Source organism: Hydra viridissima, unplaced genomic scaffold (genome assembly GCF_058129835.1).
Source record: "Hydra viridissima isolate aposymbiotic clone 2 unplaced genomic scaffold, HvirCarnegie_v1 scaffold_1, whole genome shotgun sequence".
In the NCBI taxonomy this organism is placed as follows: Eukaryota; Metazoa; Cnidaria; class Hydrozoa; order Anthoathecata; family Hydridae; genus Hydra; species Hydra viridissima.
Window position 1 is genome coordinate 13271842 of NW_028324300.1, and position 21263 is coordinate 13293104.

The 21263-nt window shown below is 29.9% G+C and overlaps 2 protein-coding genes across 4 annotated transcripts in view; both read left to right on the forward strand.

Moving 5' to 3' along the window:
- LOC145187460 (stimulated by retinoic acid gene 6 protein-like) overlaps positions 1 to 21263 on the forward strand; it is a 78362-nt gene that overhangs the window by 20055 nt on the left and 37044 nt on the right. For all 3 annotated transcript variants that reach the window (XM_090073761.1, XM_090073758.1, XM_090073760.1), the window contains 7 exons: positions 386 to 507; positions 2275 to 2395; positions 3846 to 3921; positions 4058 to 4186; positions 4296 to 4393; positions 17325 to 17398; positions 17506 to 17567. In XM_090073761.1, the coding sequence (XP_089929887.1) occupies positions 386 to 507; positions 2275 to 2395; positions 3846 to 3921; positions 4058 to 4186; positions 4296 to 4393; positions 17325 to 17398; positions 17506 to 17567 (682 nt within the window). The remainder of the gene's footprint in view (positions 1 to 385; positions 508 to 2274; positions 2396 to 3845; positions 3922 to 4057; positions 4187 to 4295; positions 4394 to 17324; positions 17399 to 17505; positions 17568 to 21263) is intronic.
- On the forward strand, positions 18031 to 20587 carry LOC145188791 (uncharacterized). Its single transcript, XM_080065280.2, has one exon. It carries the CDS (start codon positions 19386 to 19388, stop codon positions 20316 to 20318), a length of 933 nt encoding a protein of 310 aa, XP_079921406.2. The 5' UTR covers positions 18031 to 19385; the 3' UTR covers positions 20319 to 20587.

Consider the following 21263-nt stretch of genomic DNA (forward strand, 5'->3'; position numbering starts at 1 on the left):
GAATATAGAGTTCCCTAAATAAGAATTAAAGTAGATTCACAAGAGCTGGAAAAACAAAGTCAAAAATCCCTGAGTAGTAATTAATTCAAGAATATTTTATTTGGAAGAGGATCCATGCACTTTTATTGAAGAATTAGTCCCACTATCTGAATTGTATAACTGGATTAGAAGTATAAAAAAAACATTTAAAATATGTTTTCCTGTTAGCACTGTCCAGATTTAAAAATTTTTTTTACTTATTAAAGGAGGTAACATTTGAGTCCCAACTACTTTGAATCTGGTTATAATTTTGTTCCAGTGGGTGGGTGTGTGTAAATATTTTAATGACTTTAGACTAGTACATTCATTTTGACTTTTTGAATTTCATTTTTAAATTTTTTTTCAGGATTATAAACATGCTTGATGATTATGGAAATCGTTTTGGAAATATTTTGGCTTTTGGTGTTACTGTGTCAGCTGTTTATAGTTCATTTTTTAATAGCCTACTTGGATTATCTTACATAGCAGGTGGGTGGCTTTTTTTCATTCCATAATATTTTGTTTAATTGAACTTTTGATTTTATGAACATGTGGTATGTGAAATATTAAAGAGTTTAATGGAGCATGGCATGGAGCCTAACACTGTTTTCAAGAAAAGAAACGGTTTAATACTTGCAAGATTATTGCTATATTAGTAAATTATAATGTGCAGCGTTTTCGTAAAAACCTGCATTATTGATGAAGTGCTGGCTCAAAATTTTAAGCTAATTCAAAGAGAAAGAAATGAGTTTATAATTTGTGATATCAAAGTAACTACCAAGCATTATTTTATTTGTAGTAATCAGTTTTTAGAAGTTATATGGTATTTTTTAAGAAAATCTAATCAAAGATTATCTGTAATATTACTCTCTGTCTAGAACTGATATGTGACTTCACTAATTCTGTAAAGTTTTATAATTTGAGTTAAAGTGTTTGAATATAAAAAAAAATGCCTGAAAGTTTAATTCAAAAAGTAAGCACACAAAGTTTTAAATTGATTTTCACTTCATCTCCTTCTAAAACTAATTGGTTAAGTAAATGCTAACAAAATTAAGCTTACTTCAATATTAATTATTACTAGATTATTGCAAAGTAACTTATTTTTAACGGTGGGAGTAATACAATTTTTTCTAGATGGAACTTACAGTGGTTTATATTATTCAAAAAAGAAAAAAAATTACAACATGATCAATATGTAACTTTTAAAAGAATGTGAAATTGAGTGAATAAAGATAGCTCTAAAATAATCATTTTTCTATCTTGGAAGCTTTACTTTTATTTTTTGGTTTCTTTAAATTCAAAGAATCGAAAATAAATCAGATAGTATTACTTAAAAAGATTTCTTTTACAAATTGTAGCAGTTGTTCAGTAATTTTATTGTTTCTAAATGTATTTCATAAAATGTTCAGTTGTAAAATGCCTCATTTTACAACTAAATACTTTATGAAATACATTTTTATCTTATTATCTCTTCATTTATTTTTTTTTTGTTAGATATAAAAGCACTGCACATATATTTAATTTAAGTTACTATATAGTTTACAAAAACTATATATATAAAAATTTATTTTCATATTTATATATATAGTTTACAAAAACTATATATATAAAAATTTATTTTCATTATGATTGTCACACTTTTAGCTTCAAATAAAAATATATAAAACTATATATATATTCACTGCACATATATTTTCATTTTAATTTAAGTTACTATATAGTTTACAAAAGCATTTCATTTATAAATTATTTGTAATTGGATAAAAAAAAATGTTTTAACAATTATAAGATGCCTCAAGTATTTATAACTACAAAGACTTCTTTTGGCTTTTAAGCACAACAATTTTGTTATTTTGTTGCTAGTCTTAGATTACTAACAAGCGCCAATATAATAAGTGAATTATTGAGGTTTGGCACAGATGACTTGTAAAATTTCAGATGTTCTAAGTTAAATTGCCTTTGTTTTAAATGCGTGAAAGTTTTAAAACTAGGCTTAGTAATAGGTAATGAAAAACTAATCAATAGTATTTTTAAAGCAGCATTTAAATTGAACTTCTTAAGTATTCAAAATATGCGGATGCATTAAAAAATAGCATTTTAGGTTTTAACACCACAAAATGCTGCAATGCATTACAGTAAGTTATGTCTTAATAAGTTAACTGTAAATAAGTTATAAACAAAAAATCTTATTTTGACTACTTTTTGAAAACACTGAATATAACTCTTAGTGTTCATTTTTTATTTATTTTTATACAGCATTGAAGAACATATTGTTAGCTGCAATAATATCTTTAGTTGGAACTCCATTTTTAATTAGTCAGAGGATGAAAAATCAATTAATAGGGAATTTCTTGGGTCTCAGCTATTCTATAACATGGTAATTTTTATTATTATTCCTAAATTATCATTAATTGCTTTTAGTGTAAAATTTTATTGGTATATTCTTTTTATTTCTATGCCATACCATGTAGTTATTTCTTTTTTTCAATGAACACTCTGATTAGAAATTGGATTTCACTGACAAGGTGAAAAAAAATGAATAAAAGTTTCCACACATAAAGTTTTCCAAATATTTTATTAAATTGTTTTGCCGAAAGTCATTTTTTAATAAAGTTTATTGAATAAATGATTGCTACAGTGGAAAATACCATACATAATCGTGTATAAGATTTTTGGATGTTTAAAATATATCAAAAATGTTCCTTATGAATGTAAAAAGAAGAAAACATTAATTTTTAGGAAGTCTACCTAAACTTTAATATATATTTTTTTAAATATTAGGCTTTTCTTTTAAGTTTATATATGGAAGTCAACTTATAAAATGAGTTGACGTATCTACTACTTTAAATGGTATTCAATTTTTAATGTTTAAAACTGTTCATAGAAATTTGGTAACCAAGATATTAATATTGACGAGAATGCATATTTTACTTGGTTGTTAAAAAAAAAAAGTGCTCTGGTTAAAATATTACTTGATTTATTACTACTGGAAATAGGATCAAGTATTTACTCTGTCATTTATTCTGATCATGTAAGTTTTATTTTTTTGCATTCATATTTATTAGCACCACCTAACTAAAGGTTTTTTTTAAGTAAGTGTTCACAGAGTAAACACTTTCTAATAGGATTTGTAATAACATATTCTAATAGGATTGGTGCTATTCATCTAAACACAAGAGATTGATGAATCATCACAATTGAGATTGTTTTTAATTGGGTACAGTTTAGTGTAGTTCTTTTTTTTCTTTACTTTAAACATATCAAATATTCTTATGGAATGCATTATGAAGGCCACAGGCATTTTTTTTTTTCTCACAGTTGTTAAACTTTGAATTTTTAAATAAAGAAAAGTTTGACAGTTCTCTTTATAAAATAAATTGTATTTACAAAAATATACTGCAACTGTAATTGATAAATTCTATTGTCTCTACTCCACCTTTTTCAATGGTGAAGATTGAGTATGAAGGCTTAGAATTACAAATAGCAAATAATTTATATTTGTAGTTACTATTACTGACGTTAGGTTTACCTTTGTGTGGTCTTTTTTAACATTGTAGAGTGTAATTAAATCAGCTAGAAAGTAATTTTTCGAAATATATTGATATACTGTTTTATTACTCTTTGAACTTTATAATTCTTTAAACTAGGATTTATAACTTGATAACAATTTTTTAGCTCATTAGAAACTACAGCAGTTTTAGTATCCAGTGATCTCAATCTTTGTCTTTGGTACAGTTAATGTAGTAGTAAATATAAGTTATATTATAAGAGTGATTTTTCAAAAATCATCAATTAAATACTTCACATCATTTTTTTTACTTAATTAGGCTAAGTCTTGATATGTATGCAATCAATTCTTCTGTTCAGAAATGCTGGCAAAAGTACAAAGATGCAAAAGATGTGGTAAGAAAGAAAACAATATTAAAATTTCCAACATACTGTTTGTTCAAAAAAATTCATTATTGTTAGTACACAATGGTTTTATAATATAAATGCAGTTATCTTCATTAGATTTAGATTTGGTGTTCTGCTTTTCTAGATCAGTGGCATTATCATGGTAATCATTGATCTACCGAAATATATTTGCCTTGTTTTGTTGATGATGAGGTTTCTAGCTTTTCTTACAATGATCATTACTTCAATCTTGTTAAAAAGAAGAGTTGGCAAGGTTTCTAAACTAATTTTTTGTTTCTTTGACATTATTATTCATGGAATAGTTTTTTTAACTTGATTGTTTCTTTAACTTAAATGCCTCTTGTTTTACAATGGTTGTTTAGTTTATTGGTGTGAATTTGGCAGTAGATAAAAGTTGGCAAAAAGAAGACTATACCTATAAGCATGTTTCAAGGTTATTGGAAAATAAACCCAACATAAAGTAAGAATGAAATAAAGTTTAGTTAGCTGAACAAAAAATTCAAATATATATATATATATATATATATTAGGGTGGTCCTTATTCATTACAAAAAAAATTTTCTTCAGTTTTCTGACGGGGCACCCCCTTAAATGGTTGACGTTTATGAAAAAATAATTGTACTGAAAATTTTATTTGAAAAAAATACATTTTAGGGGTCTCTACCGCAGAGTTTATATCTATAAAAGTGCCCACAGAAGGCTCATATGCTCAGTATTCTACAATATGAATGATTAGGACAAATATGATCACAGAGCACAACATTGCTTTATTGAAGCACATTTAAACAACTGTTACAGTGTTACATATTGTAATTATTATTGTCCTTCTGTGTTGAGACTGTCAAAGTGACAAAAACCGTCTAGTCAGTCCATTGCCAGGGTATTCTTCGCTAGATCAGGAAATCGCTGGCGGTACTTGTTTACAATTAAGAGAAGGCACTGTTTCTGCTCCTCATCGTTTGTGTGCAGCTTGTTGTATTCGTCCATTAAGGCAACTCCATGTTCTGCTATGTCATTCACAACTCTCATACTACTGACAGTGTTCTTCGCCAACTGATAGTCAGCATCTGCAGACCAGAGCTTCACATCTTTGTTGAGGAAAGTTGACGGTAGACCAGTGATGGTGAAGAATCTACGACTGCTCTCGGTGACAGAGTCTTCCAAGTTCTTGGAGCTCACCAGCGTAGGATCAACAGTTATCCTCTTCAAAGGATATTCTGCACCCGGTGCTTGCAGGGCACTGACCATCAGACGTTTAGTGTCATCGGAGACTTCGTCATCAAAGAAAGCAAATGTCCTAAAATTTTCTTCATTGCAATCTGAGAGACTGCTTGATTCTATGCCTTGTATTTGTCGATCTCCTTGATAAGCTCGAGATCAACACGAGGCGAAGATGGCGCTAACGGTGCTCTAAACCAGGCCTTGACATACAGAGTCACTGTGAAAAGACACACGTCTGCTATTCCCTTCTCTTCTTTCTTTGTCATCTTGAACTGGCTTCTCAGCATCCATATTTTCAATGAATAAATAGCCTTGGCCATCCATCAGGCTCGATGCAGTCCTGCCGGAGCTTTGAATGAGCATCCTTGAGATGGAACGCCTCCCAGAAACATTATTGTCAGCTCTAGCAGTTCGCGATAATCATGACGAGGCTGAAACTGTTGCAGTTGGTTTTCAGCAAATGCAATAATTTCATTTGCAACACTGGAAACGGCACTGTGCACGATGTCATTCGAACTAGATGCCTGAAAGTTTGACCGGTCAATGATTTCCCAACTGCTTTGAAACCTTTTAAAAATCATAATGTCTGGACCCTTTGAAGGGGCAAGAGAAAGAGTAACCGTTGCCTCTAAGACTATTTCTAAAATGTGATGACGGCTAGCAAACCAGAGCAAATCTTTGTCAAACTTCTGCTCCAGTAGGATGCAAGCACCATTTCTTGGACCACTATTGACGGAAGTAGTGTCGAAGCACACGCACTTGACTTTATCAGCTATGCCCCACGCAAGAGTTACATCATAAACAGCTGTTGCTGCAGCTTCTCCAGTTCCAGATGGCAGCTTCGGTACACAAAGAAGTTGGTCAACTCCTAGTCCAGACACGAGGATTGGGAGCCGGTCCACAATTTTTTGCTACTGATATCTTCCAGCAATTTCCCATCCCAGTGTATTGTTAGTGGAACTGTTGGCTTGAATTCTGCTTTCAAGTTCTCTGCCATCTCTGCCTACATTTCATCCTTTCTCTTCGAATGGACGATCGATTGATATTAAACTCTGCTGGGTCATGACCGAGGTGCTGCAGTGCTGGAGTCAGGACTAGTGCAGCATTTCTATCACTGACCTTTGCCATATCCAGACATACTGCTAACTTGTCATTCAGTATTTTGTGTGTGCCACGTTTACGATTAGTTCTCTTTGAAGTTGTGGTTGATGATGGCTCACCAAATGCTTCATTATCATTACCAGACTCCTGTTAGCTTTCGGAATTCTAAAGAATAGCTTTCTCCTCTCTGGCCACTCTGTCCTGTTCTTCTCTCTCTTTCCTTCTCTTGAAGTTTTCTTCTCTACTGTGAACATCTCTTTCTCTTTTGGCCATGGCTTTGTCAACACTTCCCATCTTACCACGTCGTCCCCCCTCACGCTGAGCTAACAGGAACTCCCTGTCCTCCTGCATGCCAATCATCTTCATGGCGTCCGCATGAGCAATGTCAAAAAGACTCTCTAAGCCATCTTTCCATTTTTCTTCCTTCTTCAGTAGACTTTCAGAGCGCTTTGCTTTATTTTCCTTATTTTTCTTCAGTTTGTCATATTCATGGAACAGACATTCAACTTTTGTTGAATGTCTGTTCCATGAATATGACAACGTGTTTCTACAGCAACGTGTTTCTTCAACCATGTCGGGATGCGGGCTTTAGCCCACACTTCAAAAACGTCATTAGTTGTTGAATGTGATGCTTCACGAACGGTCTGTTTGGTGGCCTCTTTGTAATAGAAGAAAAGTGCCATGACTTCCTTCTTTGACGGTAACTTTGTAGAGCTGAGAATTTCAGACATTTGGCCTATCAGCCACAACTCAGTTTCTCGTCTAGTAGTTGGTTTCGAAGTCCTACAGCAAGCATTGGCCATCTCCCTTAAAATAATAAATTTTATTTGTTACCATCCAATTTAATAATTCAAATTATATGTAATTTCTAACAAAAACTTATAGAGCTCAGAAAACTAACTGACAAAATTTATGTTATGCAATATAAATAAACAACAATGACATATGAAAACTCTGACAAGGTGTAAAACCAATAAATAAAATACACAATTATGTGGATAAATGAAAAGTCAAGTTCGATTCTATGGCACTCAGGCAATTGATATTAATTAACAATTTAAAATGGATTTAGCACATCGGATCGGTCATTCTGTCTGTTTTATAATAATTCATTGTTAAATCAATATAATTTGGCAAATTAATACTTAAGCAAAAATAAACAAAGAAAACACTCACTTTTGAACCAGTATCCACTAGGTCAGTTGTTACGGAAGTTTCCCTGAGAGAGTCAGTAGTCACTAATTCAGATTCATCAAATATTATTGTTATATTGAGTGTCTGTCAGTGTCTGATTACAAGTGGCTGACAGCTGGTGAAATGCATTCTGGATAATTTAACAATAAATAAGTAACATCATATTGATAAATTATGCAGGCGGTATAGTGTGCAGTGAAAGAGTTCACCAGCATAACAACTAGTGACATGCAGCCACGGAACCCCAAATGATACTTAACTATTATATATGTGGTAGGGACCTCCAATTGTTTTCAGATTTAGCTGATTTTTTTGGTGAATTTTTTATGCATGCATATAAACAAAATTCAAGGGTGCCCTGTACAAAAATCAAACTTTGAAAATTAAGGACCACCCTAATATATATATATATATATATATATAAAATATATAAAATAAATTTCAATTATCACCAAAACTTAAGTTATCTTTGTGTTACTTTATGTTTGAAGATTCTTTATTTTGATTTGTTAACATTATTTGTGTTTGTTTTGTATTTTTAATTGCGGCTTAAAGCTGTGCGTCAATTTTTATAAATAAATTGTAAATAAGTTGCCAAAAGATAAAAAACATAAAGCTGATACAGAAAGAAAGATTAAAGAAAGGGGAAAAAAAGCTAAGTGGAGAAAAGAAACTTCAAATAAAATTAATGAAACTATTTGCTACAGGCAGCCATATAGTACACGTTCTTCTCTGTCATGAGCTGCAAATAAAGTAAAAACAATGTTACCTAACAGCCCCTCAAAGCAAAAAGCAGTTTTTCTAAAATTAGCTGTTTAACTAAATTGCAAAATTGTAGAAAGTTCTATTGAGTATATATATATATATATATATATATATATATATATATATATATATATATATATATATATATATATATATATATATATATATATATATATATATATATATTTATATTTATATTTATATTTATATATATATATATATATATATATACACATATATATGTATATATATGAATATGTGTATATATATGTATATGTACATTAGGTATATGATAAATTTTAAAGCAATTAGCCTGGGGTTCTAAATGATGAACTTTTGCCTATAAATCATAGAAATACATTGATTTCACCATACCTTGAAAAAACTTCCCGCACCTAAGACAGTTTCATATTTAACCATACAACACATAGCGGCCCAAAGTCTATTAATTATAATGTCAGCTTTATATGCAATATACATGAGAAATACATGAGAATGAGTACCTACACTGTCCTACAGCATTTTTAGTGATGTTAATAATCTTTCAGATTTGTGTATTAGTATTAATAAATTTACAGTTAAGATATTTGTTTGTTCTGCAAGAAGAACGAATGTCCTCCATCAACTTTACAGCTCTCTTGGCTACTATGTTGGATCGAGGCACATCAAGCACTGATGATTCCTTCTTCCAGTGGGTAGAGAAGTATTTCACAGCTTTGGAACATTTAAGTTGGGATATTGCTGAAAGCAGGTCTTCATAAGCCTCCTCTGCATAGTGCTGGTTTCAAAACCAGGCCCGCGACCATGTAGTTGCAACGAAATTGCAAGTTATCCTCACCTGTTCTCGCCAGTTTGGAAGAATGAAAAATGCAATAAGCGCAAAAATGCCTCTTGAGTTCCACCTGGCACTGTGCAGTGATGGCAGCTTGTGCCATTTGATACGAGGCCATTTTGCCTCATTTTTGTAAAACTTGTATGCTTCAAAAAGCTGAAAAAGAAATTTAAAGTCATCTCTCCAGTCAAGGTTCTCATACTCTTCTACCACTGCTGTGCCCTTGTAGGCATTTTTAAATCATCATAATGCTCCATAATCTCATCAATAAATTTGTAGTTAATGTTAGGCGACTGTTACTGTATAGGAAAAAAGAAATCCAACACATGTCGTACAACAATATTAAGAATGTGGTGTTGGCAGCCGATGTATTGAGGTTCATCGAATCCCTTGTCTCGAAATGTTTTCTGAAGCTTGGCTACAACTCCATTCTTGCCACCAATATTTACAGCTGTTATGTCAGAGATGATCATCTGAATACTGTTCCATGCATTGTAATCATTAAGCAGGTCCTGTAGTGCTTTATATATGTTTGCAGAGGATCCACTGTCACAAACCTAAATGCCAAGTTTTAATGTTCTTTTGTCATTTTTCAAGCACACAACTTGGTACTCAGTATTGTCAATTTTCTAACCATCAAAGTGCAAAGAAAATCTCTCTTCAGAGATCAGTTTCATGAGGCGGTTTTTAACTTGTTCTGCATCTCTGATTGTTCGACGCCAGATTCCAGACTGTGATGGTGTTGGGACACTAACTCCATCCTCAGCCAGACTTTGAAGCATCCGTGACGTTTTTCTGGTTGACAAAGAGTGACTAGACACTAGTTTGGCAGCAGACTTAGTTGACTGGCGCGTTGCACGCTTTCTGGGAGATTCTCCTGGAACTGCCTCCGAGTCACCACTGCTACTTCCTTCCTCAGAATCCTCACTATCGCAGGAAAGTGGTACGGAGATAACCGCTTGGTTTGTCGAGGGTTCTGATGTGCTTTTGGCCCTTTTTGATGGATGGATTTTTGACATAGGAGCCACTTTCATAGTTGTATATCCCACCCTGCCATCTGATTCAATTTTTACTTTGTACAGTTGTTTGTCCTCACTACAAAGCCAATTTCAATCTGGTTTTGTTATATCGAACAGATAAGCAAGATTTTCTTCAAATACTGCATTTGGTCGCTTTCTGTGTTTCTCAAATGATGTGAAAAGTTTGTCAACATTAGCAGACACTTGTTGTTTGGAAAGAACAGGAAAATTAAACTTCTGCCAAAGATTCATCAATTCCTCGGATATTTTTGTTAGTCGATCATGTCGTCCTTTCAACTCATCAAAGAGTCCCAAGAATCTTCCAACGATATCTCTGTTGGAAGGCATTTTACACATATTGTCGCTCATATCCTGTTTTACCTGTGGTATATTAGGACGGCGCTTCGTGCTTGATTTCAAATTTTGTGTCCACATTTCACCAGCTGCTTCCACTGCTGATTTTGACTTTTTACTTTTAAAGGATATATTTTCAAAAAGAAGCGCTAAACAGCAGATCTTGCAAATTAATACTGCAAATAAACAAAAATTTTTTGAATGATATGAACAACTATACAATATACAATATTATATATTTACAGTTTTAAAAATCAAAGTCAAGCATAAGGAAGTAAGAACTGGGAACAAAATCAAGAGAAAAATCGAAAAAGTTAAAAGTGGTGAGGTGCTACGTGCGGGAGGTTTTTTTGTGATCCAATGAAATAAACCTCAAAACAGTGATCTATTGGTAAAAGTTCATCAAATGCAACATCAGGAAAATTAAAATTTTGAAAAGTTTTTTTTGTCATATACCTAATGTATATATATACATATATATGCATATGTATGCATATATATATATATATATATATATAAATACATACATATATACCTATATGTATACATATATATAATATATATGTATATATTCATATACAGTATTGGCCATTAATAACAATCCATCATGTTATTGTAGTATGAATATAAGTTTGAAATTAAATATTTTAAAAATTAAGAGAAATTTTTTCTTGAATTTTCTTTAATTTGAATAAATCAAATAATCACAATATAAATTTATAATAGAAGAGTAAAAAATAAAATAATTAAAAACTAAAATATTGAAATGAAAACAAGTGTTCATATTTATCAAAAAAAAAATGTGGCCAAAATAAACAAACCACAACAACAAAAATAAGAAACCATGAAAAAAAAAAGTTTACAAAATACAAAAAAATAAAAAAAAACGAAATTAATATTTTGTTGACAATCATTTAGCTTTTAAGCATTCACTGATCCGTTTCGGCAAGGAATTCACTTAACTCTGAATGAATAAATTACATCTTTTGGAACATTATTCAGTAATTTTGTTATTTCTTCTTTTAGCCGGTCCAGATCTTTTTTTTCAATTTTACCAATATTGTGGTCTAACCAAGACCACAAATTCTCTATCCAATTGAGATCTGGACTATTGGCAGGCCAAGACATGATTTTAATGTTGTTTTCTTCACACCATTGCTTGCAAATCATAGCAGTATGACATGGAGCATTATATTGTTGGAAGATAATTCCCATGTCTATTAGAAAAGCGTTAATAGAAGGCATCAAATAATTATCCAATATGTCTAAATATCTTTGAGAAAAAAGCCTTCCATCGAATAGTTTGAAGCAATCGACACCTTCATAATTCATGCAAGCCCAGATGTCTATACTGCCACTACCTTGTTTTTTTCTATACATAGAACAATCTGGGTACACTTTTTCATGTGGCGTTTTTCTCAGCATTCGGTTTTTTCTTGAATCAACCTCAACATTAATTGCTAAAAAGAACTTTGTGCCACATGCTTTGAGACCAAACTTTATGAGCTAAACACCAGTTTTTTTTTTGCTTTCTGATGTTTTTTTCGATACACGAGGTTTTTTACAAGAAGCTCGTCAAATGTAATTGTGTTTTTGTTGTACTCTTCTAATTGTTCAAGCACTAGCAACAACACCAGAAGTCTCATTTGCCATTTTTGACTGAGATCAGCAGATGATAACTTTCTGTTTATTTTCACTATGCGAATAAGTGAACGTTCATTTCTTTCGTTTGAAATAGTGGATCTTCCGGGGCGCAGAAGATTTTTAATTGTATTGTATTCATGGTATCGGTTGATTATTCTGCTAACAGTAGCATGTGTTTAAATGTTTCGCAATTTTTCTCATTGAGATATTTTGTTCATTGATTGCTATGATTTTACATTTTGTCATATTATCAATAGTTTTTCCAGTCATTTTGATTTTTTTATTGCTGAAATGTTGTAGGTAGTTAGGTACTAATTTTTATCTTTCATTTTACACAAATTTTTCAAATATTTATAACAATTTTATTAAAAATTCTCTAAAAATTATTATTAATTCGCAAATAAGTATAAAGTTTTACTTAAAGACAAATGCAATTTTAAAGGATTGTTAATTTTGGACATTACAATTATTAAGAAATTATGAGATGTGTAAAAAAAAACTTGATAATTAGTGCATCAATTAATATTTTTATGAATATCTGTATTTACTTGAAAGATAATATGATGCTCATCAATTAACACTTTTTAAATTTGAAGAGTCAAATAATCATTGATATATTCTCAATCAAAGTCGAATAATATAAAAAAACATGATGGATTGTTATTAATGGTTAATACTGTATACCTATATGTAGATACATAATATGTATCTACATATATTATATATATATATATATATATATATATATATACATAAGAATATATATATATATATATGTATATATGTGCATATATTTATGTATACATATATATGTATATATATATACATATATACATATATGTGTATATATGTATGTATACACATATATGTATAAATATATATATAAATGTATATATATACATATATAAGTATATATATACATATATATGTATACATAAATATATACACATATATACATATATGTATATATTTTTTTTTATGTATAAATATTATATATATATATATATATATATATATATATATATATATATATATATATATATATATATATATATATGAATATATATATGTATATATATGATTTGAATGTTGGCATCTTGTATAAGAGTGTATGTTATATTTATAATAAACATCAAATAATACGAATTCTCTAAATACAAATATTAATTTATTATGAGAAATTTTCGCTGGATTATAGTTACCAGCATCATCAGCTCGTAAAATTACTTTAAGTTACAAAAAACGGTCAAAATTAACTGACGTCAGCAGTTGAATGGCTTCTTTCTTTATTATCCTTACGTAAAAACGTAAAAAATGGTGTCCAAAATTTGGATTTTACAAATTGCCCATTATCAAGATTAATCCCGCCATTTAGAGGGGAACATTGGTGCCTCTGTATTTCAAGAGCCTCACGGACCTTCCGATCAAATGTTTTTGTTTCTACTTTAAGAGTTTTAGTTCTCTCCCAATTATTTTCTTCTTGACATGATTCACTATGTTTGGCTATTGCAAAAGTTCTGAGTGAGGACCCTACTTATGGTTATGCGACTAAGATCAGAAACTATCTCTCACAACTTAATAAAAAGCAACGATTTTCAAAAACTGAATACGATAATATATATCCAAGTGACCCTATCCCACCTCGTATGTATGGTCTAATTAAAGCTCACAAACCTGAAAAATCCTATCCTATGAGAATAGTAGCATCAACAATCGGCACGCCTAACTATGGAATATCTAACTACTTAGTAAAGACAATACAACCTGTCTTAAACAAAAACGTAACACGTTTAAAAAACTCTTCTGACTTTATTAACAAAGCAAACTCATGGAATATAGAAAAAAATGAGGTTCAAGTTTCGTTTGATGTAGTAAACCTCTATCCATCAATTCCACTTAAAGAAGCTACTTTGATTCTTTTAGATCAATTAAATAAAGATGATTCATACAAATTTTCTACTAAACTTACTATATCGGAAACTAAAAAGCTGATAGAGCTTTGTTTACATCGATGTTATTTCTTGTGGAACGAAGAAATTCATGAGTTGGAGAATTCCGGTCCTATTGGTCTTTCTTTAATGATCATACTGGCAGAATCTTTTCTACAATACCACGAAGAAAATGCTTTTAATATTGCAAAAACATTAAACCCTCCTCTTGATTTAAAATCCTATCTAAGATATGTTGATGATAGTCATGCTAGATTTTCAAAAATTCAGGAAGCAGAGCAACTCCAACTTAATTTAAATTAACAACACCCTGCAATAAAATACACAATCGAAATCGAAAGTGAAAATAAAACTTTAAACTTCCTCGATGTAACGGTAATTAATAACACCAATGGTAATTACGAGTTTAAAGTTTACAGAAAAGAAGCCATTACGAATATTCAAAGTAAACTCACTCAAATCACGACCCCAAAATTTTTAGCGCAATATTTACGTTCACAGAGCTTACTCCATATGCAGTGATTTACATTTACAAAACGAGATAACTTTTCTAATTCAAATGTGTAACGAAAATGGTTACGACAAAAGACAACTGGTAAGTATTGCTAACCAAATTAGAAAAAAACGGTCCATAAATAAAAACAAATATCAATCCGAGTGTGACACCCTCCATACAGTTTCATTACCGTGGATACCATCACTGTCCCTAAAATTAAGGAAAATATTTAGAAAAGTTGGATATAGAGTAGTTTTTAAATCGAATCCTAATTTAAGATCACTGCTGACGTGTAAAAACAACTCTAAATTACCACGCAATAGCCAACCTGGAACTTACTTAATTGAATGTCACTGTTTAAAGAAATACGTTGGCGAAACGAAATTAAAAATTGGAACTCGAACCCAACAATATCAAAAAAGCTTAAACGGGCAAGCATCATCAATCTGCAATAGCCAAACATAGTGAATCATGTCAAGAAGAAATTAATTGGGAGAGAACAAAAACTCTTAAAGTAGAAACAAAAACATTTGATCGGAAGGTCCGTGAGGCTCTTGAAATACAGAGGCACCAATGTTCCCCTCTAAATGGCGGGATTAATCTTGATAATGGGCAATTTGTAAAAACTAAATTTTGGACACCATTTTTTACTTTTTTACCAAGGATAATAAAGAAAGAAGCCATTTAACTGCTGGCGTCAGTTAATTTTGACCGTTTTTTGTAACTTAAAGTAATTTTACGAGCTGATGATGCTGGTAACTATAATCCAGCGAAAATTTCTCATAATAAATTAATATTTTTATTTAGAGAATTCGTATTATTTGATGTTTATTATTAATGTATATATATGAATATATATATATGTATATATATATACAGATACTAATTTATTTCTGTTAAACATATATTATACTTATATAAGTATTTTACATATATATAGTATTATACATATATAAGTATATATATAGATACAAATTTATTTCTGTCAAACATTGACATTTATGAACTTTTTTCAAATATGAATAAAGAGCTTAATCACATCTCGAACTGGTTTAAGTGTAACAAGTTAACTTTAAACAGTAACAAAACAAAATGGATCATTTTTCACCCTCTCGCAAAAAAGCGGTTTTTACCAAATAATTTATTTAAACTTGTTTGTCGGTCACAAGATTTTTAGGCATTTACATTGATGAAAATATTACATGGAAGTTTCATATCGACTTTTTTTCTACTAAATTGGCCAAAAGTATTGGAATTCTGTATAAAGTCATCTATGTTAGCAAAATTTAATTCAACTCTACTACTCATTTATTCATAACTATTTAAATTATGCAAATGTTGTTTAGGGAAGTACCTCTTAAAGTAAGTTGCGAAATCTTTACCATTGTCAAAAACACGCAATGCGTTTAATATGTTTTGAAAATCGTTTTTCTCATTCAAATATTTTATTTAAAAACGTTAAAGCACTTAACGTTTACAAACTTAATGTCTATAATATTTTATGGTTTATGAGTGGGTTTCACTAATCTAGAAAATAAAAACCTCTTCGACAAAAATAATGACCTCCCCTGGTCACAGAAGACTGCACTGATCAGTCTCCAACCCAAATCTGGAGACTTGACTATGTTGCAGAACTGGCGTCCAATTTCCCTGCTGTGTGCAGATTAAAAAATAATAACAAAAACGCTAGCCTTCCGGCTTGCAAAAGTATTACACAAAATACTCGAACCGTCACAGACATGCTCTGTGCCGGAGAGAAAGATATACTAGAACCAGTTTCTTGACGAGAGATCTGATTGATTATACGAATGAGAAAAATATAGGATACCTATTCAAGAGAAAGCCTTTGACAAAATTGACAGAGGATTTCTCTTTATGATCCTGAAGAAACTAAACCTTGAAAAAAACTTTGTTAGAGCAATAAAACAAACTATAAAAAACGCTCAGTCTCTGATTATCAACAACGGATACTTAAGCGATAAATATATATTCATATATATGTATATATATATATATATATATATATATATATATATATATATATATATATATATATATATATATATATATATATATATATATATATATATATATATATATATATATACATATAAATCTATGTAAATATATATATGTATATATATGAAGGGTGCAAGGGGAAAACCGGTGATGTCACAATTTTTTTCTTTTGGGAAAACGAGAAAAGAAAGTTTGAACAAGCTATGCTTAGATTCATAATTTTTTTTAGGTTTTAAATTTAGTATTGTCTTGTTGTTTTTTTTAATGATTTATTTAATCGCAATGATGCAGCAACATAATTGCTATATAGTAGGATGAATAACTCGAAAAATCTGAAAATGCGACATCACTGGTTTTCCCCTTGCACCCTTCATATGTGTATATGTATATGTATATGTATACATATATATATATATATATACATGTATATATATATATATATATATATATATATATATATATATATATATATGTATATATATATATGTATATATATATATATATATATATATATATATATATATATATATATATATATATATACATATATATATATACAAGTTTTCATTCTGCATTATTTTCTTAACAAGTTCACTATATTAACATTCATGAACTGATGATTTAAAAGTTAAGTCTTACACTTAATAAAATTGCATTATGCATTACGAGCAAAAAAATGTTTGCATTAATATATGTGAATCATAATAAAATTTTGCTCAAATATTGAAAAATATATTAGCTACAATTAATATAGCAGTATGTTTGTATTTTAATGAAGCATTTATTTCTTTATATAGAACATTAGATGATGTGAAGCTTTCAGAGAAGTTTAAAAAAAAGTTGAAATCAAAGCTTTACACCTTTAAACCTGGTATGAGTTCATCAAATTCGTGTTACATCTTAAATTTAAGAACTAAATTATAATAGATATTGTAAGTATCAAAAAAAGTATTGTTGTAGTTTTTTTTTGTTACATAGAGTTTAAATATTCAATCCGAGTATTGGCTGCAGTCTTTGTGGCAATATTAGCTAATTATATAGTAAGTTTTATTTGTTGAATAATGACATTTCATCAAACAATTTTCTTTGTAAATAGTAATATTCAAAATTAGTTTGTTATGATTGCTGTAGTAGCAACTCCTGTAGTTCAGACTATTTAAGTAACAGTTCAAATGCCCAATCCTGGTGCAAAAGTTATATTAATTTAAAGTTTTAATGATTGCTGTACAATTCTGTTGTTCCAAATATGTTCTCTTTACCTTTGTAATCCTGATTTAAAATATATTGGTTTTAAGTTTTAACAAAATCACTGGCGCTTCTGCAGTAAAATTTCCACCCCAACCCCACCCACCCGCCTCCCCTTTCCCCTCCTTTTTTTTTTTTTTTTTTTTTTAATAATTAATTATGATAGAGAATTTTATGCTGATTCAGAAATATATAAAAACATAGACCTGAAAATTAACGGAAAGTGCTCTAATTTGAAGTCAAAGTTTTAAAAAATCCCACTAAAAACCCTCATATTCGCCATTTTGAGAATAACAAGTTAATGATCTTTTAGCTTTCAAAAGAAATACATTAATAGCATGGTTTTTACATTAAAAAAGTCGTTAAAGTGTGTTTATCTTGAGCATGTTTTTATGTCAATGAAAAAAGCCGTTTTTTGTTTTATTAGAGAATAAACTATAATGCAAGTAAATGCACTTTTGTAATAAATTTTAAAAAAGAATTCAATAGTTTTGTTTCCTAAAAAAAGAATTTTTGGAATTTAGTTCATAATCGTTTTATAACATTTAAAATTTATAATATATAACCCTCAAACCGTTTTCTTAATAAAAAAAACACAAGCGTACAATACGATAATAATTATTCATCAATTTGTCAATCTTCCAATAATTTCATTTTAATACTTTAAAATAATAATTATATTATACTAAAATATATATCATACTAAAATACGTTATAATACTAAAAAATAATAAAATAAAATAAAATAATACAATAATGCTAATAATAAAACAATAATGCTAAAGCCGATGGAAACCAACTCTGCTTATAGCGCAATGTAACGGTAATACACCAGTTCAAGCGAAGTTCTGCCATTATTAATATCGCGCAAGAAAAAGTCCTGGAAGGAATTTAGAGGGGTAAATATTTATTTTCTCAGTTGCGAATTAGTGATAAAATATATAAGATGAAAGTTAACTGTGCTGTTATAAGATGTACCAATAGTTCCTATAAGCTAGAAAAATTGAAAGATAAAACGTGTTTTCAACACGAAGGGAAGAGACTATACGAGTGTGGATATGAGGCGCCATTTTTAATGTATTGTTTCCCAAGTTTTAAAAGAAATAGCTTAAAAAGAGAACAATGGATAAGACAGCTTAGACGAGAAGGAAATAAAAAAGGAAGTGCATGGAAACCCGGAACTGCAGATAGAGTATGCTCTGATCATTTTGTTGATAAAATTCCAACTGTTATGAACCCTAATCCAACAATAAATATGGGTTTTGATCAACCTGAGCAAAAAAAACCTAGAGGAACTTTAATAAAGCACCCAATCACTTCTTTACGATGTTCTAGTAAAATGCAACCTGTAGAACCTTTGTCGACTGAAAAAAGTATTGTCACAGAGTTTTTAAGTGTTAGTTTTAATGCAGATGGGTTATCACCTATATTATCAGACCATGCGTATTCATTGAGCTCACCACAACTTAACAAATGTACTTCATGTGAATACAAATCTTCACTTATCACCTCTCATGTGAGTAAAGTAAATAGCCTTACTTATCAGTTAAAAAAGTTGAAAATAAAACAAACAGTCAAGCCTAAACAAAAATTCTCTTGGAGATTAGTTAACAATGATAAAAAAAATGAACTTTTATACTGGTATATCTTCAATTGCTATTTTTAATGTTATTTTTGGTTTGTTAAAACCATTTTTACCCTCCATTCGTTATTGGAGAGGCCCAAAACATTCACGTAGCAAAGTTAAACAGCTAAAATCTATATCTAAATGTAAATTGTTATCACACAGAGAAGAGTTTTTAATGACACTTATGAGGTTGCGCTTAGGTTTACTAAATGAAGATATTGCTGATCGTTTTGGGATTTCAAAATCTAAGTGTACTAATATATTTACCACATTTATTAGAATTATTGCTTATATTCTTGGAAATGCTATTATTGTTTGGCTCCCAAGTGAAGTCATAAAAAAAAACTTACTTGAGTCCTTTGTGAAAGCAAAGCATCACAAGTGTAAAGTGATTATTGATTGTTTTGAAATATTTATTGAACGTCCAAAGTCCCTTTACAACCAAGCAGTGACTTGGTCTGATTATAAGCACCACCACCATGTCAAGGTATTAATTGGTATAGCACCAAATGGGTACATAACATTTCTATCTAAATGTTACGGTGGCAGAGCATCAGATAAATTTATTACAAGTGACAGTGGCTTTTATGACCTGTTGGAAAGAGACGACGAGGTGATGGCAGATAGAAGATTTCAAATAAAAGAAGAACTATTATTTCGTCATTGCAGCTTATCAGTTCCACCAGGTGCAAGAGTAAAGAGTCAAATGACTGCAATTGAATGTAAGAAGACTACTGATGTTGCGAACATAAGAATTCACATAGAAAGGACCATAAACCGAATAAAAATTTTTCGATACTTAAAAAGTTTATTACCCGTTTCTATACTTCATCATATGTATGATATTATTTTATTGTGTGCAGCATTATGCAATTTAAAGCCTGTTTTAATAAAAAATAATTCAAGCTTAAAAGTTTAAAATATAGTTTTTAATTTATTATTAGTCACGCTTGCGTACATATGAATATATATATTGCTTATATAATGAATAGATATGTTTCACATTATTACTGCTTTTTACTATTATAAATGGCTTGAATAACCATTTTGACTTTCAGTATATTCTTTACCTAAATATTTTTACACCATTATTTGGATCTTATGATAAGAAAATAAATTATTGTCTCTTTTTTCCAGGCAGAAAATACGAAAATATCAATAAAAATGTCAATTTAAATATAAGAAAAATTTTATAATTAAAAAAGAAAGATTTTACAATTTTGTTGCTACCAGTTAAAAAAAAAAATCTACAATTACAGTTTTTAAGAAATGGTCGTTGTAGTACTTATAAAAATCAACTTTCATACTTAACCAACCAGTTTCATCAAATGCAATTTTATCGATTATATACCCATGAGCTGTCCATACCATAAAATAACAATTGTTCATTGGGTTGTAATTACGCTTTTCATTTGATACTAGTGAATGCTTTTTTCTTCCACGCTGACCAAATTCATTACGATCAAATTTTAAGTCACATATTTTTGATGGTGATACTATGCTGCGGTTGGGAAGCCACTCTAATTTTAAACTTGTACAAACTATATTCGTCAAACCATTTCTAATAGCAACCTCAATTAGAAAGAGGGTTGCAGCAACATGATTACATGTCTGCAATAAACCAGCTAGACAAATACAATGTGCAGAAACTATTTTAGCAGTTTTTTTATTAAAAATAATCCATAACTTGTGACAGAGATCATTAATTTTTTCAGATTTCTTACAATTCCCTTTTAAATAGCAGTATTCGCTTTCTATTCCAACTTGATGGTAAAATAAAGGTTCAAGCCAGCCACATTTAAAGTAACTATAGGCTTTATACGTTGTGTAGCCACTTAAGTTTTTACTGGCAATTTCAGCAGAG